General features: G+C 44.9%; 1 protein-coding gene across 3 annotated transcripts in view; it reads left to right on the top strand.

Moving 5' to 3' along the window:
- Positions 1–26,619, top strand: part of Nedd9 (neural precursor cell expressed, developmentally down-regulated 9) — a 174,847-nt gene extending 148,228 nt beyond the window's left edge. For all 3 annotated transcript variants that reach the window (XM_036188841.1, XM_036188839.1, XM_036188838.1), the window contains 5 exons: positions 17,754–17,855; positions 18,327–18,428; positions 19,521–20,762; positions 22,071–22,160; positions 24,324–26,619. In XM_036188841.1, coding sequence (XP_036044734.1) covers positions 17,754–17,855; positions 18,327–18,428; positions 19,521–20,762; positions 22,071–22,160; positions 24,324–24,833 — 2,046 coding nt within the window. In that variant the 3' untranslated portion in view covers positions 24,834–26,619. The remainder of the gene's footprint in view (positions 1–17,753; positions 17,856–18,326; positions 18,429–19,520; positions 20,763–22,070; positions 22,161–24,323) is intronic.
- The last annotated feature ends 1,062 nt before the right edge of the window (positions 26,620–27,681 follow it).

The raw sequence follows: 27,681 nt of genomic DNA, 5'->3' as shown, positions 1-27,681 counted from the left end.
TCTAGTCCTCGGAACTCCTGTTTTTTTTAAAGGAGCAAGGAGAAGAAAGACTTAGTTCTGGATTCCTTAACAATGAATGCATTTCCCAATCACCTATTATACAAAATGTCTGTTCTAACAAAGCACATCTCAAGGGCACATGATTTGAGTTCTGCCTAATAGGAGGAATTCTTTCCTACTTAGAGTCCCCAGGACAGAGATCCTGGCTAGAGGCCATAGACAGTGCCATGTGACCTTCCAAAGCCCTTCTCGTTCCAGCGGTTTCAGCTCCAAAGGGAACACTAAGCCTGGCCTCTGTCCCCAGAGGGGGAAGGAACAGTTGAAAGGTGTAACTATAAATAAGTAACTCTCTCATTCTTAGTCTCGGGTGCCTGCACCTTAAAAATAGCTCCCCCTCATCTGAGCTGGTTCGAGGCAGACAGAGGAGGCCAGAACAGGAAATGCTTGGCTGAAAGGCAGAGGGACCAAACTTTCATCACAGTTTATTTTGGCAGGAAGGTGACATGTTTTCCTTTTCAGTCTCAACCTTTTCAGTTCCATGTCTGGGAAGCCTGAAGCCTCAGACCGCTCCCATTGCCTGTATTGTGGATGACGGCAGCCTTCTCCTTGGCTCCTCTCCTGGTCTCTACTGATGTCAGCGGCTGAGGCCCTCAGGTGGCTCTGGGTCACTCCACATGTTGTTTTGTTTTGTGACTTCCACACCCCATAGCCTTCGGTGTTCAGCAAAGGGCCAGCAAACCCTGCAGCAGTGAACCAGTTTCTAAGAAGCCCACAAGCCCATATGCCGTGCAGACCAAGCAAGGTCGAGCACCTGCAGTGGGAGCTTCCACAGTGGGGACCTGACTGGTGGGCTAGGATGGGAAGGACAGGAGAGGCGAGGCTAGCCCTTCCATGCCGTGCACCAGGGTCCTCTGTAACTACCCTGTGTGCGTGTGTTCATGCCTTCGAGACTGCAGGTTCCCTGCGCCCGGAACTGCAGGCTCACACCCATGAGGGAGTCAGTCATTTTGACGCTTCCTTTTCTTTCCATCCCTCATTCACTGCATCTCTTCCTTCTCCTTTGTCTTCTCCTTCCCTCCCTGCCTTTCTCCCTTTCCCACACTCTTTTCTCCCTCTAGTCCACGCTCCTTCCTCCCTTCCTTCCCCATTTTCCTTCCTGATTTCCCTCCTTCCTTCTCTTCCACTTCCTACCTCCTTATCCCGCCTCCTTTCTTTCATCTTAATGTTTCTTTCCTAATGGAGATGGCTTAGCTGCTAAGAGGTCATTGCAACCTTCCGGGCAGTAGTAACTGCGTTAAGAATTGGGGCTCCATCTCCCTGGCTGTGGTAACTCCCAGTGGATGGGAATCCTAGTGACAGATCTCAGTGCACAGGAGAGCAGAGGTGGGCTTGGTTGTTAATTATTATTTCTCATTTTAGAAGTTTGACTGGCCGGCTAACTCACTCACTCATTTTTTCTTCAATTTTCTGTCTGTGAATGGTGACAACCAAGGCTTAGGTGTTCCCAGGAGTTCTGGTTGTGGTATTTAAATGCTGTTCAAGGAAAATGAGGAAGCAGTGGGAACTTGTTCTGAGCTTTAGTGAGCAAGACTGACACCCAGAGAGGGAGGGACATCGAGTCAGATGCAGATTCCTAGGCCCACCTCACAGCCCTTCCTTCAGGGAATCTAGGAGGGGAGGCCCAGAAACCTACATTTTCCCAAACTTTGCAACTGCAGTGGGAGTCGGCCCAGGACTGGGCTCAGAGAAACACTAAGGAGAGACCATGGCGGGCTTGGATGTGTTCCAGTCTGACTATGATGGGGATTTCCACAGTTCAGAACCCTCCCAAGTTGGTACAGTGTGGGCTTCAGAAGGTTCATCTGCCACTGTGCCCTAATGAATCACCAAAAAAGGACTGAATTCTGCCTTCTGCCTAGCCTTTCTGTTATTCTGGAAACTCCAGCCTCCACCTGCCCTCCTGCACCCCATCCGTGTTAGCCAACAGCCAGAATTCGCTACCTGGGGAGTACCAATGAGAATCACATGCCCCCTCCGCCTCCGCCCCGCCCCCCCCCCCCAACTCTGTGAACCGGTTAGATCAGGAGCTCTGTGGACCTAGTCTGGCTCCCACTCTGTGGCTTTGTGTGCTCAGCAAATTACAGGTGTTCTCTCAGACACTGCTCCTTTATTTGTGAAGTGGGAACAAGCCTGTTCATCACAAAGGCTGCTGGGAAAATTAACTGGAACCATAGGTGGAAAGCTGCGTGATGCTTACCATTGTAGGAGCTTCAAGATGAGTTCTGTCTCTTGCCTTCCTTTCTCCTTTCCCTAGAGTTTTGTTTGGGTTTGTTTTTCTGTTTGTTTTAGATAAAGTCTCAAGTGACCCCAGGCTGGCTTCAAACTCACTAAGTAGCTGAGAATGACTTTGAACTTCTGATCCTCCCCGATGCTGGGTTAACAGATGTCTGAGCCCACACCCAATTTTCAATGATCATGTTGAATCCACGGACCTTGTGAGTTTCTCAGTATGTGCGGAATCTGTATATACTCTATTCCCAGCAAATATGCTGAGCCCTTTGAGCATGCGGGTCTTTCCCTGGCTCTGTAAGAATTCTGGAAAGGGTGGTGAAGAATCAAAGTCATCTGGAAGCCTCACACTGGGACACTTGGTCGGTTTCATTGGTCTTCACTCTGGGTTTTGTGTGCAGGACTGCTTTATTCATCAGGAGTTATGGGCCGAGTGCCCAGGGGCCGTGCAAATGTTTGAAAGCTGAATTAAAAAAAGAAAACTTTGGGCTGTAGAATATGAAGCTTAATAAGTGCAAAACAGAAATTAATCAACACATAGACAAACACTTAGGAAAGCTCATCATGCAAGCCTCATTAATTATATGTGGGACTCGTGACAATTCCATTACATTTGGAAAACAATTTGTAAGCTGGAGCTTTCTCACTCTGCAAAGACTTCTAACTATGTGTTGAGATTGCCAAGAACTCACAGACAGTTCTAAATTAAATGAGTTACTCATAGTCAAATAATTTGAAAAGCTGAATTTAAGAAAAAAAGTTTTCAGTCTTTAAAAAGGGGAAATTCTACTTAAAATATGAGAGTTGGATTCGGGTTAGAAAGCTCAAATGCCCTGAAGTCAAAGGTCTTCAAAGGTCTGAAAACAATCTCACCTTTCACTTCAGTAGCCATCAAACTGCCACGGGCCACACCCATTGCCCATTCAAGCTCCATGGGGAACAATGCTGGTTATTCTTTTCTTCCTTCCTTCCTTCCTTCCTTCCTTCCTTCCTTCCTTCCTTCCTTCCTTCCTTCCTTCCTTCCCTCCCTCCCTCCCTCCCTCCCTCTCTCTCTCTCTCTCTCTCTCTCTCTCTCTCTCTCTTTCGTTTTGTTTTGTTTCAAGACAGGGTTTGTCTATGTAGCTTTGTGCCTTTCCTGGAACTCACTTTGTAGACCAGGCTAGCCTCAAACTCACAGAGATCCGCCTGCCTCTGCCTCCCAAGTGCTGGGATTACAGGCGTGTGCCACCACCGCCCAGCGGTTATTTTCTTAAAACAACTATTTACTTAGCTAAGGTTTTGGTAAACATTCATATATTTATTTTCCAATGAATGTGTGTGGATGCAATGCACATGTGGAAGTCAGTGAACAGCTCACGAGAGTTGGTTCTCACCTTCCACCATGTGGGTCCCCGGGATTGAACTCAGGTCACAGGCTTAACTGTAAGTGCCTTTACCACAGAGCCATCCCACCAGCCCTCGATGATTGCTCTTTTCACTCACTGCTTTAACTGTAACCAGCAGATTATATATGTCTGCCTCCTTCTGAAGACTAGCCTGGAGCTACCTTCTGACTCTAGGGAGCCAAGATATGCAACTAAGTCTCAGTACCCAGACCAGCATGACAAATGACTGAACAAAGTGGGAGCAGGGAACAAACCCTGAAAGTTCAGTTACCCGCAAAACTAGCCACCAAAAGGTGATTCTAGGCTTCTTACTCACTCAGTCTCCTACTGTTCACCCCTTCTCCAACAGCTCATGACCACGTGGTGTGGCAGAAAGCGCAGTTTCCCATCGGAAGACCCTTAGAGGGTACACGACTCATTTTCCATAATTGTAACTGTCCTTAAATAATAAATGTGATACCAAAGTAAATAATGACAGAAATTTGAGCTTTAGGGACAGGGATATAGCTCTGTAAAAGAGCAATTGTCTAGCATGCATGAGGCCCTAGATTTCACTTAAGCCAGGTGTGGTGGCACATGCTTATAATCTCAGTACTCAGGAGGCAGAGGCAATCAGGTCAGAAGTTCAAGGCAGTCCTTGGCCACATTTTGAGTTAAAGATCAGTCTGAACTCCATGAGATCCTGTCTCAAAAAATAAAATAAAATAGAAAAACATTACATTGGACTTCTTATCTGAGGCCTAACTTTTTTGCCTAGTATAGGCAGCAAGACTAGTGTTGTAGAATATTATTTTAAGGTGTGTTACTTTTGTTTATGTTGCATTTGTTTAACTCTGTGAAGCTGTGTTACTGTGCCTGTCTAGAATACCTGATGGTCTAATAACTGAATGGCCAATAGCAAGGCAGGAGAAAGGATAGATGGAGCTGGCCAGCAGAGAGAATAGATAGAAAGAGAAATCTGGGAAGAGAAGATTGAGGAGCCAGGGAAGGAGGAGGACTCCAGGGGCCAGTCACCCAGCTACACAGCCAGTCATGGAGTAAGAGTAAGACTTACAGAAGTAAGAGAACAGGAAAAGCCAAGAGGCAAAAGGTAGGTGGGATAAGTTAAATTAAGGAAAGCTGGCAAGAAACTAAGCCAAGCTAAGGCTGGGCAGTCATAATTATGAATAAACCTCCATGTGTGATTTATTTGGGAGCTGGGTGGTGCCCCCCAAAAAAGCCAACAACCCCCCCCCCAAAAAAACCCAACATTTAAAGCTCATCTCCAGTCTAAAGCTTTCTCTTGGAAACCCAGTATTCTCTTCCTATAATACATGCACACCTCACTGATACTGTGGAGCTCACAGGTCCATTGGAAATGGGATGAGCTGCCATCACAGTCTAGGCTGGGGCAAGCACTATTTTATGGTGACCACTTAAAAAACTCAAGTATTGTGGAGGTTCACCAAGCCCCATGGCATAATCTCTAAGATGGGCAATTCCAAACTAGGGTACAGACAAATGTTGGTAGGAAATGACTCAAAGGCTTTAGGCAGGTCTTCCAGGCTGGTTCCTGAAAAGTAATATAAGATCCTGAAACGCATTGGTTATGAAGTCTATGCCTTCTTAGACACTGAATCATCACAACACACACACACACACACACACACACACACACACACACACACACACACACACACACTCATGACTGTTGGGCTTAGGAACCAAAGACTTCCCTTGTTGTCATTTAGGCCTTTTGAAATGAGTTGCCATAGCAACCTCAGATACCAGCCAACTAAATGCTATATATATTAAGCAATAGTATCTGTCTACTAACAAGTGAAAAATAGATTTAGAGGAAATTAAAGTTTCCGGTGTTGACAAACCCTGACTTTTCACCTCCCTTTCCTTTGTTCCCTGTTGTTCTGTCTGTCTGTCTGTTTCTGCCTCTCTGCTCCCTCCCCTTTCTCTCTTTCTAAACTCTCACACACAGCTAAAAAGTTCATTCCAGGACAGAGGATACCCCCAGGTGTTTTTCATATAAAGTCAGTAAAGTACAACTTTGTTCCAGAAGTGTACATGTCTATAGAAGGACAAATCTAATAAATCTTCCTAAGTGTTTATTTGGTTTGTGAAACTGTCCGGAGAACTGAAATGTTCCTCCCCTGAAAAATCAAGGTGCATTTTACACCAAGCCTTGAAGGTCATCAAGCAGGGAAGGGTGGGGCTTGTTGAGGTCACCCTGAACTGAAAGGCTTTTTCCCAGACAGTCACCCACGCCAAGGGAATGAGCAAACCCTGACACCTCCTTCACCGAACAAAGGTCTTTTTTGTTTGCTCAATGCCAAAGTCTTCAGATTCAGCATCAACACTCTGCCCTAAAGCTCGTAGATAATACGTATTTCTGAGGGTGTATTTGTAACTTCTTACACACCCGCACCAAGACAACAGAGGGTAACCTTCCCTTTCCACAGATTGCATGCTAAGCGACTGCTTATCTGAGTGAGTAAGATGTTGCCTGCCACAAGAGGCCTCACTGAGTGGATAATGCTCTCTGAGGGATGGAGGGTGGGCAGGAAAACTGCTTCTTTTATTATTGAATGATGAAACCTGGATGGCCTTATTTGAATACATCTTTAAGAAACAAAAGAAAAGAAAAAACCAACTCGTCAGAGTTCATTGCACAAAATGCCAGGCTAGAAAATGTCAGAGGTCAAAGCACTCTGTTCTACGTAGTCATACCTGAACCACTGTGTCAGGGGAACAGCCAGCAGAATTGCCCAACCTTTCTGACATTGCAGAATGTCAGTGCCCTCTACAAATGTCTTGGGCAACACTCATAGCTGTCCTGGGACACACGCAGCTAACCGATTGCAGTTTGTGCATGGCTAATATTAGAGGTGTGCCCACCTGCATGAGTTACAGGTGGTTCACGCATAGGGCAGTACTTCCTCAGCAGTCTCTGTTAATTTCTGGAGAGACCCAAGGGGTCCACTCTTCAAAAGAACCTCAGGGAACATCAGGGTCTGAAACATGGTACTGTTAAGTGTCTCCAACTTATTCTGCAATGTGGCTTCGAATCTGAAGTCTAGCAGTGACCTTAGTTACCTCCAAACCTCTGCTCCATTTTGAGGGCATTTTATCTTCTGTATCATCTAACCCTCCTGGCAGCTTATGACATGCTTACTACAGCTTTCCTTCCCCTCAACAAAGAAAAGGGCTGAGGTCTGAGAAGTCAATCTGCTGGAGTTAACTCACTGCCTTTCCCAAGAGGCAGTCCTGATTTGAGCTCATGTCTGGCTGACTCCAATGTTAATGGTTTCTACATCCAAGTGAATAGGTGGTATTGCCAGGCCTAAAATAAGAGAGCACGCTTACTTCATTAGCAATTCCAGCTCACCAGAACCCTGGGTGCTAAGACATTGTGTTAGCCAATAAAAATTAATGTTGCTGCAGAAGGCTTGCACCTCATATCCACATAGTAGACAAAAAGCTGAGAGAGGCGAACCACAGATGTCCCAGCCACACAGATATATGCCCAAAGCACCCATCTGGGAGATGCCAGATCTGCAGTACCACTGAGAATATGGCCATGTGGACATCTTCTCAAATGACAGCATTGCTCCAAATGGATAAGGTCATGTAATCAAATGGAGTTGTCTCCCAGACTGGGTTAGCTGTAGAAGGGGAACCCCCAAAGCATAAGATACCTAATTTTCAAGTTGTGTCTCTTGAATATGGAGGCCACTTTCTTTGGGAGCATTGCCTTCTATGTTTCTAGAGAATGTGTGCTATGTGTCACTGATATTGGTGAGAGGACACTGAGCAAAGGGTTGTGGGCACCAGCCGGGGTTCCCACTTACTCCTCCCTTCACTAGCTGAGTGACCTCCTGAACTCTAGTTCCCTTGATTGGGAAATGGCCGCTGAAACGGGATTCTCTCTAGTGGTCTTTGACAAAATTTTCTGATCTAGATATCCTTATTGGGTTCTTTCCCAGAATCACTTGAAAGATTTCATTAAATGACCTGTCCTCAAAAATGATTTTTAAAAAAATAAACTTGACCCCTAAACATTGACAGTTTGTTCCTCTCCTTCTTTAGGACCTGTCCCACCTTCCCATCCACAGCCTCTAAGCACATTAAATGAACTTCTAGAAGTTGGCAAGGGCAGATGGAGACTCAGGGTTACAAGGGCTGTGCTGTCCTCACCAGTGAAAATCAGCTTTTACCAGACACGGGTCTTATATGCAAGAAAACGTCCAGGACGCTCGTCATTTGGAGAACAGCCCCCCATGCTTTATTGTAAGGCAGGGAAGTGCTTCCTCCTCATACTTACTATTTCCTACCATCTTTTCCGAAATAAGCCTCATGGTCTAGGCAAAGAAATAGACCTGGTGCCTCTCAGCATGGCAGCCATCTTCAGAACTGGCACCAAATTCTGCCATATGTGCTATTTGTCCCATCAGCCATCACATCCTTCCTCCTGCTAAGCCATGAGAGGTCTCCTACTCAGGAGAAACAATACCCACAGGCATTTGGGTCCCAAACTTCTCCTCCATCACCTCCTGCCCATGGTCCAACAGGGCAGTCTAGAGCATCTAAATCTAGATGTATTGCATATGGTTCTGTTGAATTTATTCAGATATAAAAAGAGCCCAAATGCCTATTCCTTTATGGTTTCATGCAAAAGAATATTTCAGTCGATTGAAAAGGATATAAAAATTGACTTTCAATACCTAATTGTTGCAGACTGTATTCAGCTTTGTGCCATAAAAGACCTTGGTCACTTGGGGAACCCAGACGTCATTTCCCACCATGGTTTGATGTTCAGGGTTTCTCACTGCTCTTTGGTACTTGGTCAGTCCATAACTAAATATTGCTTTAGTGTTCACTATATACAAAGAGCTTCCTGACAGCAGCAGGGGAGGCATGCTAGTGGTTTAACAATCAGGCCTCTGTTCCCATTGAGTGCTTTGCCACACAACGCTGTGTCAAATGCCAGTGACCCAAGAGCGCTGCTCCACTTCTGAGCCTTCCCTTCTCCTTTCACTCAAGTGGAGAGAGAGGTTGGCTGTGATTGAGATGGCTTGCAAGGAGTTTAGTTCCAGCATAAAATCAAATCTCAAATGTCCTTAAAGCAAAGTAAGTCACGTCCCCAAAATAGAGAAGGAAAAGGTCTCCAAGAAAGCAAGAGAAGCGGTAGGTTGGGTGGGCTACGCCTGGATGTGGCTCGGGAGGGTGTGTTTTTAAGGTCAGACTGGGTTTTCACTGTGTTGTTGCTATGCAAGTAAACAAATGAACTCATTGCTGCACCCAAGCTGGGCAGAGAGAATTTACAGAGAATTAATGAATCCAGGGTGGACCACGTGTGGCTTTTCCTCTCCTCATGCAAGTGTAAGACGTAATCTTGGATTTCAAACAGGCAGCCCACTGTAGCTCTTGGTTGCTGAAAGCTGAGCCCCAGTCCGAGTGGCAGGCAGTGGTGGGGTGACATTTCTTTTCCTAGGGTTTTCTTGAAAAAGGAAGAGGGTAAATTGTTCATTTAAGACAAACTGTTATTATAAAACCTAATCAAGGCTGTGGTGTCTGTTACTGCTTTTTTATTTCATTTGAGTGAAATAGTTCCTATCTAATAAGCAGCTTTAGAAATTAACATAGTCTTGTTAATGCATGAAACCCAACGAGAGGTAGTATAAATAAATCAGGGAGGTTTGGGGAGGCAGAGAGCAGCGTAATTATAGTTCCCTCTGTTGCCAAGAGAAAGCAATGGATGCTAGTCATGTGACACACTTGTTCATTGGAGCATCTCAGGGATTGTTGATGGCCAGGCTGTATGTGGGTCTGTTGCAGTGCTATGCTCCAGCCTCATCAGCACCCGCTATGCTTTCTGAGTGGCAAATTTCCTCAGTTCTGGTGAAGGCCTTAGGGCAGAACACTAGAGCCTGGTTATTCACCTTCCTGCTCGGCTCCATCCTGGTCAGTAGTTTAGGCAATATCTAATACATGCGTGTGTGTGTGTGTGTGTGTGTACGCACATGTATATAGTGTGTGTACACATGCAGGTGGAGTGTGTGTGCCTTTATATGTGCATGTGTGTGCATGCGCATGTGTATGTAGTGTGTGTACACATGCATGTGGAGTGTGTGTGTGTGTGTGTGTGTGTGTGTGAGCATTCACACTCTGCATTTGTAGTATGTGTACACATGCATGTGGAGTGTGTGTACCCGTATATGTGCATGTGTGTGCGTGCACGTGTATGTAGTCTGTGTACACATGCATGTGGAGTGTGTGTGTGTGTGTGTGTGTGCGTGCACACTCTGCATTTGTAGTATGTGTGTGGACTTTAGAGTATAACTTGCAGGAGTTGGTTCTCTCCTTCTAGCAATCACAGGGATTGAACTCAGGTTGTCAGGTTTAGCAGCAAGCACCTTTACTTGCTGAGCCATCTCACCTGCCCATATCTTAGTAGCAAGGGCAACAGATTACACAGTGTGCCATTTCTAAAGCTGGTTTGCAAAAAATGACGGGATACAAAATTAGCTGCAAAATCAGATATTACAAGTGGTAACTGTTGTGACTTCCTATGCACTGTGATACGCTTAAAAGAAAATGCTTCCAGGTGGAATTCTTTATTATTGCCTTAATTTTTCTTAAAATTATATTTTGTGATTTTGTAAAGATTCTTTTGATGGTGCTAAGAACAGGACACAGGCCCCTGTACACACCAGACACACACCCACCACTGAGCTACATCCCACCCCTAGCCATGTTATATACAAAGTTCAGTAAGTAGGGTAGATAGGTGGTAAATAAACAGATGAATGGCAGAGTAGAATTATGAATAATAACAACTAGAATATGAGCAATACTTTTGAAGTTTCCTATGCTCTTCCCAGCCCATCTCCATGTCTCTCCTCTACTCTACTCAATTCTTTCTTCTTTCTTACTCAGATAGGTGTGTGTGTGTGTGTGTGTGTGTGTGTGTGTGTGTAATTTTTAAATAGCACATAGTTATTATGTATACTTTTAGGATATTTCAGTACTTGATCAGTTGACGTGGGTTGCCTTGTTCATCAGCTCAAACATTTGCCTTCATGAATGGCATATGGCTGCTTCCTTCCTGTTTCTCCTCATGTGCCAGTGAGCTAGCAGCAGGCAGCTGAGAGACTAAAGTTGTCCCAACCCCAGCTCTGCCTTAGGGAGGTGCTGCAGATGCCCAAGGGAAGATACAGCCCAAGCAGACTTGCTGAGGCCTTGGCCCCAGTGATATCATGTGGGGAGTTATCTCTAGGGCAAAGCTTTGCTTATCCACATCGCAGAGAGCAGGCTCCATGCCCTACTTCTTGGTGAGATACTCTTGACAAGCATTAGCTTGTGGTCTCCCACTGATGAGAATTTTAGTCACATGTCCTGAGCATAGGACCTCATCACCCTTTTCTTCAGAAAAGGCCTTCATCTCTAAAACCCATGAAAGCACCCTTTGCCCCAGGGCTTTCCATTGGAGTACCTTTACCTGTGGTGATGATAATCATGATATTGGCAACACTGATAAAATAAGAACCTGAGTAGATCTGCTGCTAAGAAACAAAGTCCCCTCTCATTGGTGCCTTTGCTTTGAAGTTCCCAGTGCCTCTTGGGCCTGACTTTCAACACTTTACACATGTGTAAAGTTGACTTTCTTTTCATATAATGTAAACATAGAAGTTAGTGATTTTTGTTTTATCTTCATGTTTAATCATGAAACACTTTGAAGGCAAACAGCCTTGAAATCTTTGTACTAAGATATGCACCACATCTCTACCAGCAAGCAAGAACTGGCTCCCCTCCTGTGGTACTGGTTCTCTGGGTGTCTTTGACACTGTCATTTAGATCATTTGTGTAAAAATAATTTGGGGTCTATGACATGCTGTCTACCTCCAGAGCAGATTTTATTTTCATCTGCCAGCCTCATAGGCACAAATAAATGTAAACTCATGCCTTTTACATCGCACACATGACGGCTTACAGCCTGGCTGCAGCCTTGCTCATGTGCTCATGACTTTTAAGTGGTAGAACCACACACAGGTCCAGCTCTACCCACCCGCAGCTTACGCCAGCCATCCACCATTTCCCTCTGCAGAACCAGTGAGCTTTCAACCTTTGGGCTCAAGTTCTCACGACAGGAGGCCCGTCACATGCCCTGGGAACTGAAGCACAATGCTTAGTCCTCTAAATTATGTTTCCTTTCTGGGGCCAAAGGAGACAGCGGAGTATGATGTCTTCTTTCTCCCAGCACAGCCGCTGACACATTCGTTAGTGGTTGCTGACCCACCGTCCACACTGAATGTCATCCTTTTCTTGGCTCTCTCACTTGCTCACCATGACTGATAGGAATCCTGCCCGTGAGCCTGGGGGTGCCACTCACTCCAGAGCTGGCTGCCCCAGAAAATCAGCTTATTCTGTGAAGGCAAACATAGTTTACTCTCCTTCTACACCATCTTTCTTAAAAGATGCTGTATCCAAGACACAGGGGTAAGGTAGAAATGGATAATAAATAGCTCCAACATACTAAGAAAAGCCATGAGGTCACCAAGAGAGTCAAACCGCAAGTCACACACATTATCAGAAGTGTGGAGAAAGTACTTGGAGTGTTACAAGGACAGAGGTAATTTGACTGTCTAGGGAAAGCTTTCTGGGAGAGAGGCATTCTGCTTAACTCTGAAAACAATGAACTCTGAAGATATGGGAGGGGAAAGAGTCGCATAGACAAAGAAGGTGCAGATGTGTGGGTGTTCAGGGCATTTAAGGAAACTAGAGACTGGCAGTCTTGATAGAAAAGGTATTGGTCAGACCTAGGGGTTTTCAAGGTCTCAAAGGCGGAAGTGGAAAATACATAGACAAAAAGCATATAGGTGAAAGAAAGCCAGGCAGCCTAGGCACCAGAGATGCAGTTTATTCAGCCAACACACTGCTTTAAATTTTTTAACCAATTTTGAAAACCAGAATTTTATACTTCTGGCTTTCAAATGCATGCAAGATCTGACAGCAAAGCCCAGTACTGGAACACAGGCATGGCTGTCTACCTTTCAATAGGATGTGCATTGACTCCCAGGCACGGAAGCCTGCCTGCCTGTTTCTCCTCTGCTCCTATTTGCCCGGCCTTCAAGTGTCTTAATGAAGGATCCCTGCTTGTCTGTGGTACAAGCCCAGGCGAACTGAATGTGAAAACATCAACAAAGAGCCCCAAGAGCTCTCCTCTAATCCAGACTCTCGCCCTCTGCTATCCAAATGGACCTTTCTTTTAACTCTAGTGTGCACGGCTCTCCAAAGAATGAATCATGAAAGTAGAAGGACTTGTCTGTCATCTCCAGGAATTCATTACAGGACCTCCAAAGACCCTTTCAGATTCTCACCGAAAATGGCATAATGCTTGTCTAACCTACACATATCCGCACACAGGTGTTGAATCATCTCTAGGTAACTTACAAAACCCATGCAATTAAATGCTGTGCCCGTGCTTGTTAGACTGTGTGATTTGGGACAGAATGACACAGAAGTGGAAGTCGGCATGTGCTCAGTGCAGGTGCCATTGTTCCCATGCATGCCCCCCACCCCGAGTTTGATCGAATCTGTAGCTTCAGAAGCTGCACCTACAAATGACAGGCTGGGTCGGGAACATCTTCAAAAGCTGTCCCCACCGTGAGGATCTAAGGCTCAATGTGAGGAGAACCAACCTCCACTGGAGTGCAAGGCAGAACTGCTGAGGTTGTCTGCTGTACTTATGTAAACACATTCATTAGAGGGCTAGCATTCCCTAGGTCTTGACATGTAATGCAGACATTATGGCCATCTATTCTCGAATCTTTTTTAAAAAATGAAGTTGAAAGAGGTTGAGGAGTCACCTGACATCAGCTTTTGGCCCCCACACACTCACAACTATACACAGACACATACCACACACACACACACACACACACACACACACACACACATGCACGCACGCACGCACACACACACACACAACACACTCACAAGTATGCACATTCACACCTACATATTCACACATGTACACACACATCCACACACTCCTAAGTGTACACACATATCCACATGCTCACAAGTGTGCACACACACCACACACATCTACACACTCACAAGTGCATGCACACACACATACATCCACATCCACACACACACACACACACACACACACACACACACACACACACAACTAATGAGAGCTGATTTTAAAAATTTAAAGGAAAGGAAGAAAAAAAGCCAAATGATTGCAGTCTGTCCTCTGCTTCCTGGCTCTTCTTGGGACTTTCTGGTTAGTTGACAAGAACAGGATCCCTCATCAGGCCAGAGACAGAGCCACATGTGACCACGCAGGTCCTTTGCAGCAGGTCCTTTGCAGGGTAATTACAATCAAGGAAGCAGCTGCTGCTGTTCTGGACCTTCGGGCCGCAGCCCACCTCACAGCTTAGCTCCCTGGGAAGCAGTAATGAGTTAAGAGGTCAGCATGGCTAAGCCTTTGCAACTATAAATAAATGTGTAGAGTAAAAGGATCACACAAAAGAAAAACAAACAGAGAGAACAGGGAAATGAAAAACCTGACTTGATTTCGTTAAGAAATTTATTTGAAAATGCCCTCGTGTAGTGATTTCATTAATGCCCGGGAGAATTCTTCCAAACTCATGGTCTTCCTCCACTCTTGGTGTGCCTCTTAGGCTGCAAGTCAGTAGTCCTAGGAGGCTGAATGAGGAGCGAATGTAGAGTGCTTTTTGTGTACTCCTGCCAAGCAGGAAGAAAGAACCCGAAGGTTAGGCTGGCCAAGCGCTTCCCCCTGAGGAAGGAACACCCCATCGGCATGGAAAGGGTCCTAGGAAGGGTGGAGACAGAGCTAGCACTGAGGAAAGCCTCAGCAGCCTTTCCTAAACTACCACGTGGATCACTAACTGCTCTGACATGTCCCACCAGATGCAAAGCTTTGGTCCCGTTTAAATGTCATTGGTGGACCCATGTGAGTTAGAGTGTACCACCGGGAATGCTGGGATGGGGAAGACTGTATTTTATTGGCTTTTTCCTTCCGTGGTTTTCGCCATCTGTTTCTTTAACTGCATAAACAAGGAAAAATGACTAGTTTGGAATGCAAAGTTTTAAACACCAGATGACCACAGGCATCCTCTAAATGAGAAAGAGAGAGCAAGTTGGGGTTCTGTGACATTTGTCAGGAAGTGGAATGGTAAATACCAAGAAGCCTGAGTGTGCCCTGCTAGGGAAGGGCCACAAAAGCAGGGGATGGCTTGGTCCCTATCCCTTTCTAAGGGTCATCCCCTACCCGCCTTCCCCAAAACCACACTCAGACACCAGCCCTGCCCCCTCTACATCCCTACCCCCCTGTTTTCCAAATATAAGATGAAATGGGATACAAGACTTCAACTTAATTGTCATTAGTCACCAGTATCCCTAAGTTGGCAGCTTGACACGCAATGCACTCTTGAAGTTTCCACACTCACCAAAAGCTGGGTTGTGAGCAGGTTCTATTATAAAGCTAAATAGAGAGCTATAAACAGAATGTTTACAAGATCTTCCTATCTCTCTTGCACAATGGTAAGTGAAAAAAAAAAAAAAACCATACAAGGGCATTGAAAGCCTTCAGCAAACAGCCCCCACTTTAGGAAGGAGTATTTGCTGTACACAATACAATGGTTGCTTCATAAAATGGTTCCGTCACTCCATGCCAACAAACTTAAAGCGCCGTGTTCCTTTTCTAAAGCCAAGACAATGGAGAGACTGGATGGAAATGTTTGCCGCATACTAATCTCTTTTACCTTCAGTGCAAGAAATAATCAGTTTGTAAGCATCAGGCATTTTAAACAAAATTGAACAGGGAGGTTTTGGAGCCCCTGGGGTCCAGACACTGGCACACTTGGCTGTGTTCCACTCCCTTCAGCTTAAGATGGACGTGGAACATTTTTCACATAGTTCTGTAGGCAGCCTGACGCCAGAGTTTGCACGTTAAAAGGGTGAAGGATGGGGGCTTCCTGGGAACAGACAGATCTTCCTAATTTTTGGTGTCACTTCTCAAAGACAGGGGTGGGGGGTGGGGGACAGTTTTTGACAGGGACACTGTTAATGATTTGGTAGAAGAGAGTCAGGCAAAAATTAGACTATGGCAATTTGCAAGCCCTGAGAAAATTAAATCAATTAAGTTGAAACAGTGTTTCTAGCCTGCTTAGAATTACCAATGGCACTACACAGCAGAACATAGGAGCCTACAGTGGGTAAAGTGCTTACTGTACAAATGTGGGGACCTGAGTTCAGATCCCCAGCACATGTGGGAAAGCCAGGTGTGGTGGCATGTGCCTATAACCTCAGTAATGGTATGGGCACCAGGAAAGGCAAATCTCAGGGCTTCACAAGCCAGCCAGTCTAACCAAGTGGTGAGCTCCTGGTCAGTGAAGAGATGGTGTCGATAGATAGATAGATAGATAGATAGATAGATAGATAGATAGATAAAAAGTGGAGAGAAATAGAGAAAGATGCATAAAGGTGGTCAACCACTGCTCTCCACATATGCACATACCACAGAGTGCATTCACACATTCACATACACACACACACACTCACACTCACAGAGAGAGGGAGGGAAGGGAGGAAGAAGGGACACACACACACACACACACACTCACACTCACAGAAAGAGGGAGGGAAAGGAGGAAGAAGGGAGAATGGAAAGTAAGCAGGCTAACCCACTAAATGAGATCAGTCTGTTAACTTTGGCTCCAGATGCCAGAGCCCATTGTGAGTGTATTTGACTTCTGATACCCACTGGATGTAGGTGCTGTTGGGGATATTTGCTTCCCTGGTGGAAATGGGGGAATGATTAGAGATTAGAAGTCAGGAAACTTCAAAGCTGAAAGTCCTGAGGGCTTCCTCACCAGCACAGTTTATCCTCTGCACCATGGGTTCCACATCAGAGGAGACAGCCAGCTGCAAGTCAAAACTATTTAGAAAATAATTATGTCTGCAGTGAACGTGTGTAGAGTTATGTCATTGTTCCCTAAACAATACCGTATACCATCTATTGACTTAGTATTTGTAAAGCATTGTAGACCACAAAGTAATTTGGAGAGGCTTTTAAGTGTGCCAGATGATGTATGGAGGTTACACGCAAAACACCACACCCCATGGGCTCAAGCATCCAGGGATCTTGGACCCAATCTCTCATAGACACTGAGGGAACTGTGTTTCCCTTGTTTCATAAATTAGGGTGAATGCTCCTAGGCAGTCTTAAGAACAGGGCTGTCTGCAGGGGCTCCGTGGAAGGACTAGGGTGACCTGTGGAATCTCAGTTATAATCACAGTAAGAATGTCAGATAAAGAGGCACACCATGGAAGGTGTGAGAGGAATTTTAAGGGGACAAACTGTTTGTCCTATGTACTGGACAAAAGCTCTGGAGCCTTTTAAAAACTGTACTGTTGTGCTTCGGCCACTCCAAAAGGACTGATCAGCTGAGACTTGCATTATTTTATTTTATTGGGACTTACTGATTTTTATGTATGTGTATGAATGTTTTGCCTACGTGTGTGTGTGTGTGTGTGTGTGTACCACACATGTTCCTGGTGCTGTTGGAGGCCAGAAGAGGGCATCAGTGCCCTGGGACTGGAGATACAGATGGTGAGTGGCCATGGTGGGGGCTGGAAACCAATCCCAGTGCCTCTGTGAGAGTAACAAGTGCCCTGAACTTGTTGAACCCTCTCTCCAGCCTGACTTTTATAATTTATACAATATAAGACAATTCCATATCTCCTTGAATAAAGGGAATTGAGACTACTGATGAACTTCGATAGGATTTTTGGAAAATGCTTAGGAAAGGAAATAATGGTATTTCAGACACTTCCTACATATTCTACCTCGTGTCTTCATGTGTTCTCTCTCTCTCTCTCTCTCTCTCTCTCTCTCTCTCTCTCTCTCTCTCCATCCTTCCTGCCTTCCCTCTTCTTTCTTTCCCTGCTATGGGGGATTGAGTAGGGATGTGTGCCTGGTGACAGGCTAAGAGGAATGCTGAGGACTCGGGATTGTCATTTGACATCTCTGTGTCTTTTCACCCACAGGTGATCACCCCCGTGAGGACAGGCCAAGGCTATGTGTACGAGTACCCATCCAGATACCAAAAGGATGTCTACGATGTCCCTCCTTCCCACACCACTCAAGGGGTAGGCGATGGGAACATCACCAGGGTCACTGGCTTTGGGGGTAGCATGTATTCAGGACCACGTAGGAGTGGAGGGTCTCCAGTGACAACCTCATCAAATGGAGCTCTGAGCTGCAGGTCCAGGATCTCAGCCAGTACGATTTAAACTGTTTCTGAGTTTGCCTTATCAGAAAGTCTAGCCTACCATCTGAGAAATATCTTGGTGCTTTATAAGTTTGTCATTTTATTTCTGGAAATGTGCAATTTAAATGATCTAAATTATAGAACAGACAAGTCACATGAAATCATTTTCATATTCAATTGAAACCAAATCATGCAAAATTTATAAAGGAAACTTCCATAAACCCCAGATGTCATGGGATGTTGTTAAAGACCAAGTCTGTGTGAGAGCTGATAAATCCATAAGGAAACAGTAGCTAGAGAAGTAATAGATGGCATCTCCATCCTGTGTAACTCAAGTGTTTCTCTTCAGGTATATGACATCCCTCCTTCATCAGTGAAAGGCCCCATGTTTTCGGTTCCAGTGGGGGAGATAAAACCTCAAGGGGTGTATGACATTCCCCCTACTCAAGGGGTAAGTGAGCTGGTAAAGCCCTGGGTGTGGATGAGTATCTCTGTGTGTATGGGGCAGGGGTGATGTGTGTCAGTTTGTTGGGATAAAACAATGGCATTCTCCAAAAGGGAAAAACCGTCTTCATGAGGGAAGGGGAGAGAGAAGAGAGAGAGGGAAGGAAGTAAAGGAGAGAAGACAGCAATTAATTACACATTTATAATTATAATTACAAATGTAGAGGGTCCCCTAAGATATAGAGACGTCGATGATGAGAGTCAATTGGAAGGGAAGATGGTGAGTTTGGTTTTCAATATCTAATACATCTCAGATTTCTAGAAAGGTCTACAGCATTGGTTCTCAACCTGCCTAATGCTGTGACCCTTTAACACACTTCCTCATGTTGTGGTGACCCCCAACTATAAAACTGTTTCCATTGCTACTTCATAACTATAATTTTGCTATTGTTATGAATCATAACATAAATATCTGATATGCAGGATATCTAATATGTGACCCCCTGTGAAAGTGTTGTTTGACCCCACCAAGGGGTCACAACCCACAGGTTGAGAAGCACTGGTCTACAGCTTCCTCAGTTTATTCATAAGAGGTAGCCCATTCGGTTTTCTGTTATTCTCCCAGAGTACCCACACTTTGAATACAATTAGCTTTGCTGAACAGATAGGGAGCTGTGCTTCTGAAGACTAAGGAGACCCAGGTAGCTTCACAAACGGTCTAATGACCAAGCAGAGAACTCGGATCCTTCAGTCCAGTGTACCATGTCTTCTGTCTCTCAGCATGGGTCAATCTGCGTAGGATAGTCAGTCAGTAAATGCTTGGAAACATGAGACCACAAAGAGCAACTTAGCTATGAGGGCTCTACCCCAGAGCCAGCCAGCACTGCCAATGGTAGTGGATGTGTCAGGATGAGGGCACACAGCCTCCGAGGATCATGCTGCATCCTGGGAAACATCTGAAATCAGTAAATGGTGGGAGGAGGGAGGAAGAAGATCTAGCAAATGGGTCTACCAACTGTGAACCACACCTTCACGGACTCTTCATCTTCTGCCTCCATCCAGGATGGAGAAATAAATTGGCTTTTTACTTACTTTCTAGGTCTATTCCATTCCACCATCAGCTTGTCGAGATGAAGCAGGGCTTAGGGAGAAGGAATATGATTTCCCGTCTCCAATGAAACAAGATGGAAGGCCAGACACTAGACCTGAGGGGGTTTATGACATCCCTCCAACCAGCACCAAGACAGCGGGGAAGGACCTTCATATTAAATTCCCCTGTGATGCCCCAGGAGCTGCAGAACCACCAGCACGAAGACACCAGAGCCTTTCTCTGCATCATCCACCCTCTCAGCTGGGACCATCTGGGGGCATTCAGAGTGATGCATATGATGTCCCCCGAGGAATTCAGTTTCTGGAGGCACCAGCAGAAACCAGTGAAAAAGCAAATCTGGAGGAAAGAGACGGTGTTTACGATGTCCCTCTGCACAACCCAGCAGATGCCAAAGGCTCTCGGGATGTGGTAGATGGGATCAACCGACTGTCTTTCTCCAGCACTGGCAGTACCAGGAGTAACATGTCCACATCTTCCACCTCCTCAAAGGAGTCCTCATTGTCAGCCTCCCCACCTCAGGACAAAAGGCTCCTACTGGACCCAGACACAGCCATTGAGAAGCTCTATCGGCTCCAGCAGACCCTGGAGATGGGTGTCTGCAGCCTCATGTCGCTCGTCACCACAGACTGGAGGTGTTATGGATACATGGAAAGACACATCAATGAGATCCGCACTGCAGTGGACAAGGTAGAGCTGTTTTTACGAGAATACCTCCATTTTGCCAAGGGAGCTTTAGCCAATGCCTCCTGCCTCTCAGAACTGGTCCTCCACAACAAAATGAAGCGGGAACTTCAAAGGGTTGAGGATTCCCACCAGATACTAAGTCAAACCAGCCATGATTTGAATGAATGCAACTGGTCCCTGAATGTCTTAGCTATCAAGAAGCCCCAAAATAAATGTGATGATCTGGACCGGTTTGTGATGGTGGCTAAGACAGTGCCAGATGATGCCAAGCAACTGACCACCACCATCAGCACCTATGCAGAGACCCTCTTTAGAGCAGGTCCTGGTGGTTCCCATCTGAAGAATGGGCCCGACAGCATCATGAACTCAAGCGAGTACACACATACGGGGGCCCAGATGCAGCCACTGCGTCCTGGTGACTACAAGGCCCAGGTCCACAATAAGCCGTTGCCTCCCACTCTAGGCAAGGACCAGCCACCAGACTGTAGTAGCAGTGATGGTTCTGAAAGGAGTTGGATGGATGACTATGATTATGTCCACCTACAGGTAAGGAAACCAGACCTAGAAACCACCTACACTCATATTCAAGGAGCCCAGAACTGATGTCCATAGGCTGGACAGCCAAAGGACAGAACATGCTGAGTGCTAATCTAAGTGCTGTGAAAATTAAGTAGGTGAGGTTGTACAAAAACTGTACGGCCACTTCATTTAACCTCCCTGGGCCTTCATTTTATTTTGAGAAGGCACTAACTCAAAGGGTTGTATTAAATCTCACTGATATACCTCAGGCAAGTTGGAGGAGACTCATCAATGGGGAACAGTGGGTCCACTAGTCATGGTATCAATTCTTCCTCTACTTGTGTTTTATGGCACAGTTCCATGGAACAGCCCATTGTAATAGAAATAAGTTTTAAAATATATCACTGTTAAGAAAAAAACTATTGAAAATATCTGTACATAGAGTGTTTCTAAGGAACTCTTGAGGCCTACACAGTGGTGTGTGTGTGTGTGTGTGTGTGTGTGTGTGTGTGTGTGTGTGTGTTTCACTGCTTACAAAGACACACAGCCCCATCAAATTTAGAGGACCTGTGATCATTTGCCAATTGGCCAACAGCTTGGCCTGCATATGTTAAGCTCTGCAAACTGCTTCCTAGAATTATAAATGGTGTAGTTCCCAATTGACCTGGGATCCTGAAAACTTCCCCATCAACTTTGAAGAATTCATTCTACCATAATCTAGTACTTACTACTTAGCTTAATGTTTTATTCTGCCATTCTTTTCCATTTGATTGAGAGCCATGAATTATGCTGAACACTGTTCAATACTGAAAGGCCAGAGGTGTAAGAGAGTAGGAAGGGTCAATTGAGCCTCATCTCATGCTGAGGAATGGCCTAGGTTAGATGAAGGAATTTAACATCATCTCACTGGGCTTCTGATGGTATACACTGGAGAATACCAAGTACAGGTAGAGAGATACAGGAGATTCAAAGAAATTGGAAATGAAATCTGCACCCATTTTTACCTTGGTTTGAAAGTGCATGGGTTCACGTATAACCCATTAAAAAAGAACCATGAAAAAGTAGTGCTTCTTAAGAGAGTGTAAAGAGGATCATGGGAAGCTCTCCAGGTAGAACGAGCCGCAACCATAGCAGCCCACTCGGAAACAGGCTTTTCTTCTCAAGCCTGTCTCCACAGTAACTCTGGAAGTCCCTGTCAGTGGTGGACAATGACGAGCTGGCCATGAAGGAAGTGGCCAGTGGACAATGACAGTCTGAGTGTGTTTGTCAATGAAGCTGTTCCCACAAGTGACTCAGAGTGGTGAGGTAATGTGGTCTTTGTGTTGAAAACCACAGGGTAAGGAGGAGTTTGAACGGCAGCAGAAGGAGCTCTTGGAAAAAGAGAACATCATCAAGCAGAGCAAGACCCAGCTAGAGCATCATCAGGTAAGTTCAAACGAAACACTGGGCTCTTTGGTGCCAGGAAAGGCTCCACTTAGTAGGGAATAGGCAACTTCAAAAGGTTGGGGTCCTGCCAGCATGCTGGCATGAAGACGTCCCAGGCATATAATAGGACATAAGAACAAAGTGAAGATTTGTGGTCTGTGACTGCAGCTGAGGATACCTGGATTGCATCCAAATGACAGGGTTTGTTCAGGCTATGCCTGTTAATATATAGCGTGTTAGGATTATTTGGGTTAAAGCCTTTGGTCTCAAGACACAAGTCAGGGTGGCCCAAGCTAGTTGGTTTTCTATTGGAGGCACAGTGAGGGAATTCAGGAGAATGAAGGTGCAGCCAAGACTGACGGGAACAAGGGCTGCCTTTCCTCTTTGTTTTTCTCTTGGTTCTCTTCCGCGATCAGCTTTATTCTCCTGTACTCTCTAACACTGTCTCTAGTTATATCTAGTTATCAAACTCACAAATGGACACTCAAGCCCCCTCTACAGGGCTTTGGTTTGTTATGTTATACTTTGGGATAGGGTCTCACTATGTAGCCCAGGCTGGCCTCAAACTTGGTATTCTCCTTCCTCAACCTCTTGAGTGTGGGGATTGCAGGTATGTGCCATTATGCCCAGCTCCAAAGCTTTCTCTGTAGATGTCATTTCACTTGGGATTCCTTAGCTAATGGTCAACACTTCTGTGGTTATCAAATTCCTAAGAGTTTGATTCTAACTCTCTCTTCAACCCCATCCCTCATCTTTTGCATAGTCCAGTATAAGGGTCAAAGGGAAGGATCCAATGTTTGTGAGACATGTTCAAGTCCATTTACTAAGGGTGGAGCAGGGCACATTCACTCAAAGGTTTAATGAGTACAGCAGGTAAGGAAAGACATTGCCAAGTCAAGGACAGGAAAACAGAGAAATGGACTAAAGATTCCCACACTCTTTAATATGAAATGAAATAGCACATCACAACATAAAGTGACAAGATGTCTTTAGAGGACCCTTGCTTTCTAGCCAACAGGAGTGTCAACTCAAGCATCATGTAATGGGCCAAAAATTCAATTCCTTCTGTATCAAATGGGAAAGTACTGCCCTCTACAAACACATGATTTGAAATCAAATTCATTATTTTCAAATAATGTTGGAACACCACCCTATATCTACTGTGCTTACATTGGCAGTTGGCCCAGTAAGATGGCAGTTTGTGGGGACTAGTATACACTAAAGTAATCCCTAAGAAACAAGTGGATTCTGTGCAATATAAAACTGACTATGCACTTCTCCAGGGAAGCAGGATGGAGGTGTCCCTGTACTGACTCAGCTCTGAATCAGGGTGAGAGATTAACTGAATCCTGAACGCAGTATTCTTAGTAAAATAGCAAGAAATTATCATTTCAATTTGAAATCACAGTTTTGTTAGGGATGCAAAAGAGGGCATCAGAAAAGCTGATATCCTAGCCATTGAGATGGCTCAGTGTTAGTGACTTGCTGCCAAACTTGATGACCTGAGTTTGATCCTCCAAACTGCCTGCCATGAATTGTCCTCTGACCTATACACATATGCTATAAAATACTATAAACAATTAATGCTCAGATTTCCCTGCGTCCTTTTCCCTAAGTAGGTGTGCATTTGTAATACTTTTCTTAGTGAAGGATCGTAATGTGTACATCTTGACAGAGAGGACCGGAGAAATAGAGAGTCTTCATGAATTTTCCATCATTAAGAGAAAGGCAGGGCCTTCCCTGGGGAAGTAGCGAACTATTGGTGATGTATTTGACAGTAAGGTCCCTGCATCTGGTTTTCCCTTACTGTCTCTCAACACTTAGTAAACATTTATACAGAGTCTGCAATTCACCAAACACTACTTCAACAGTAATTCATTGAACCCTCATAATGGCATAGAGGGTGAGGCTGGGGTTTAAACCCAACATTGCCTGCTAGACAGAATGCAAAAAAGACAAATGGTGTCATCACAGGTCAGAGCTGGGGGTCCCCAGGGGTCCCCTTCCTGGGGTCTGTGTTGTGCAGTTTAGGAAGGAAGGCCTGGCCAGTGTCTCACAGCTCCTAAGTACCTGGCATCTATTAAAGATGAAGCTGGTATCTCTCGACTCCACACCCACGTTTCTTTCTCTTGCCCTAAACGAAACCTCTCATCTCCCTTCCAGCTGAGTCAGTTCCAGCTGTTGGAACAAGAAATCACCAAGCCCGTGGAGAATGACATCTCCAAGTGGAAGCCCTCCCAGGCCCTCCCAACCACAAACAGCAGTGTGGGTGCTCAGGATAGGCAGTTGCTTTGTTTCTACTATGACCAGTGCGAGACCCACTTCATATCCCTTCTCAACGCCATCGATGCCCTCTTCAGCTGTGTCAGCTCAGCCCAGCCCCCACGGATCTTTGTGGCCCACAGCAAGTTCGTCATTCTCAGTGCACACAAACTGGTATTCATTGGAGACACTCTGACAAGGCAGGTGGCTGCCCAGGACATTCGAAATAAAGTCAGGAACTCCAGCAACCAGCTCTGTGAACAGCTCAAGACAATAGTCATGGCTACTAAGATGGCTGCCCTCCACTACCCCAGCACTACCGCCCTGCAGGAGATGGTGCATCAGGTAACAGACCTGTCCAGAAATGCTCAACTGTTCAAGCGTTCTTTGCTGGAGATGGCCACCTTCTGAGGAAAAAAGGAGGCGGAAGGACCGAGGGAAAAATTACTAAGGAAAACTGGAAATACTATCTGGTTTTTGTAAATGTTATCTATTTTTGTAGATATTTTATATGAAAATGAAAAATTTTAACGTTTTGTGTGAGCTAGTTGATTTTCATCAATTCAGGGAGATGAAGTGGGAAATCTTTTTTTTCCCCTGTGTGGTTCTTATATATACATATAAGTCTCTAAAACATAAGCTGTACAGAAACGTGTCCATGTTTGTCTATGCCTATGTATCCATATTTGTTTGTAGATGTGTGTCTGATACATTCCATTAAAAACATGAATTAAGAAGCACCTTAGTAAGCATATCCTAATGCTGCATTGTTTGGGTTTTGCAGAAAATTATACCAGTTGGTTTCATATTACATGTACCAGTAGTGATCTGAATCCAGCACACCCAAATCTGGAACTTGTGAGATATCTGCCAAGTGTTCACCTCCCATGTAACAAGTCATGGTATGGCTTACTGTTATCCAAAACATTTTTCAAACTTGACTGTCTTGAATCTAGTAGTAAAAGACCCCAATCTGGCTGAAAAGGCCAGGGTGGGGGAGGAGAGAGAGAGAGTTTCCAAAAGTATATGTTATCCTAAGTTACCCAGGGCCCATTGTTCCCAGTGCTAGGGAGAGGCAAGGCATGTGTGTTGTACTAAGAGACTGTGTCAACAGCCAGCATTATGCTGTTTTAACTCCGAAAGGAAGCTACAAAAAGGAGAGATCAAACACTTGTTTCCACGGGGCTGCATTTGTGAGTGATCAAGCCACTAGGTTTTCTAAAGGGTGTGTTTATTGTTGAATTAAAAGAAATTGCAGTAGGAATTCATGAAGATACATCAGACTGTGATAATGGACAAAAAGAAGGGGTGTTTCCAACTGCTAGTCATTGACTAGATGTCTCTCCCAGGGTTTTTCTACCCTCACTGTCCAGAGGAAAATGGCCGGCCCCTTAGTCACTGAACTGGAGAGCAGGCCCTTTCCTGGGCTTGTTGCTTGGTGTACCTACACCCTTCTAAAAGCTTGCACATGCAGACCCAATACTCAAAACAGCTGCAGAGATCTGATCTTCACATCCACCTGTGGCCAGGGACCTTGTGGATCAGTCATATCACCATGTGACAGCTAGTCACAGCATCGATCCTGCAGGCTGTCTCTTCACAGGTGCTGTGTGGATACAGCACAGGCACCAGAGCCACCAGAGTCACTGTGGGCAGACAAACTATTCCCCTAGTTCTTTATGACCAAGTCAAGATTCTTGTAGTCTCTGCCCATGGAAATTATTTCATTCCAGCCTATTTGGAGATATGTTTTTGCTTGTTAAATATGTCTTGACTGAATTGACGTTATTTGTTTTGAACAACCAAATTACAAATGCAAGGAGTGGCTTAGGAAGAACGTGTGATCTCAGTGTGTGTGTGTGTGTGTGTGTGTGTGTGTGTGTGTGTGTGTGTGTGTGTCTTTTAAATCATTGAAAGTTATCAAAGAGATGGTGCTTTTTAAAACAAAGCAGAACTGCGATTCTCAAAGTTCTGCACTGCCAGAGGATGAACAGCTAAGCTGCTGGACCACAGTTCACTGTGTGGAGCATCAGTACCACTGGAAGGGGATGCTTGTAGTTCTTACTGTACAGTGTGAATCTGTTGAGAGAGGGCAGCCTTATGATGACATTCCACATTGTTAAAACCAAACTATCCAATTTGTATTGCCTGTTGTATATATACAAGCTATTAAATTTTTAGGTCATTCTCTTCATAACCACTGGGTTTCTTTTCCACATGCCTGTCTTTATCATAAGAATTAAATATTGACTCATCTGTCCTCTTTGGGTATAGAAAGTCAAACTGGTCGACTGGCTTCAAAGTCACAGAGATCTGCCTGTCTCTGCCTCCCAAGTACTGGGATTAAAGGTGCGAACCATCACATCTGGCTGCAGTACCCATACATTTAATGAGGGAAAGATGCTTTCTGTTTCTATGCTGTGGGGAGGACCACTTAAGTAGTTTTAGAAACAGTGGGTAGTGTTTTATTTTTCTGGAATAGGCACAAAGAAAGGATTCAAAACTAATTATATTAGAAGAAAAATAGAGATCCTAAATGAATGAATTCCTAACCACAGTAAGTATTTGAGTACACCTGGGTATCACTGACTTCTTGTGTGATTACCACAAAATATCTTAGAGAAACCATGGAGGAGGGATTTCTTTTGACTCACCGTTTAGAGGGCAAAGTCAGTCTGTCCATCCTGGAAGATCTGGATGGTGGCTTGGTTCCCTGCAGTGGAAATGTGCATCATGGCTTAATCACATCTAGTCGGATCAAGAGACAAAAAGAGGGCTCACCCAAGCTGCAAGTGGGGGCTAGTTTAGTACCTCTGGGCCCACATCCACTCTAGGCTCTGTGTCTAAGGTGTGCACAACACACAAAATAGTGCTGATAGCTGAGGAGCCAGTGTTCAAACCAGTGCACCTGGTGGTGAAATTTCAAAGTCCAACCACAACACCTGTATCTTTTTGTCTATACATAAATGCACTAAATGATTTTTGACAAAAATAAGATATTCCAGTGGGGGAGATGGAATGTCTTTGGGGAGAAAATAGTGCTAAATAAACCAACTCTCTCTATAGAGAAAAATATTAACCTTGTATTCTTCACAAAAATTAGCTTGCATGGAACAAAGACCTAAATGTAAAACTCTTAGACTTCTGGGGAAAATATAGGAGAAAATCTTTTATGATCTTAAGCAGATAATCATTTCATAAATAGAAAAAACTCATAAATATATTTGCACATATTCAAACTTAAAAATTATTTACTTTT

Source organism: Onychomys torridus, chromosome 5, assembly GCF_903995425.1.
Source record: "Onychomys torridus chromosome 5, mOncTor1.1, whole genome shotgun sequence".
NCBI lineage: Eukaryota > Metazoa > Chordata > Mammalia > Rodentia > Cricetidae > Onychomys > Onychomys torridus.
Note: the sequence above shows the minus strand (reverse complement) of the source record. Positions and strands in the feature narration are given on the sequence as shown.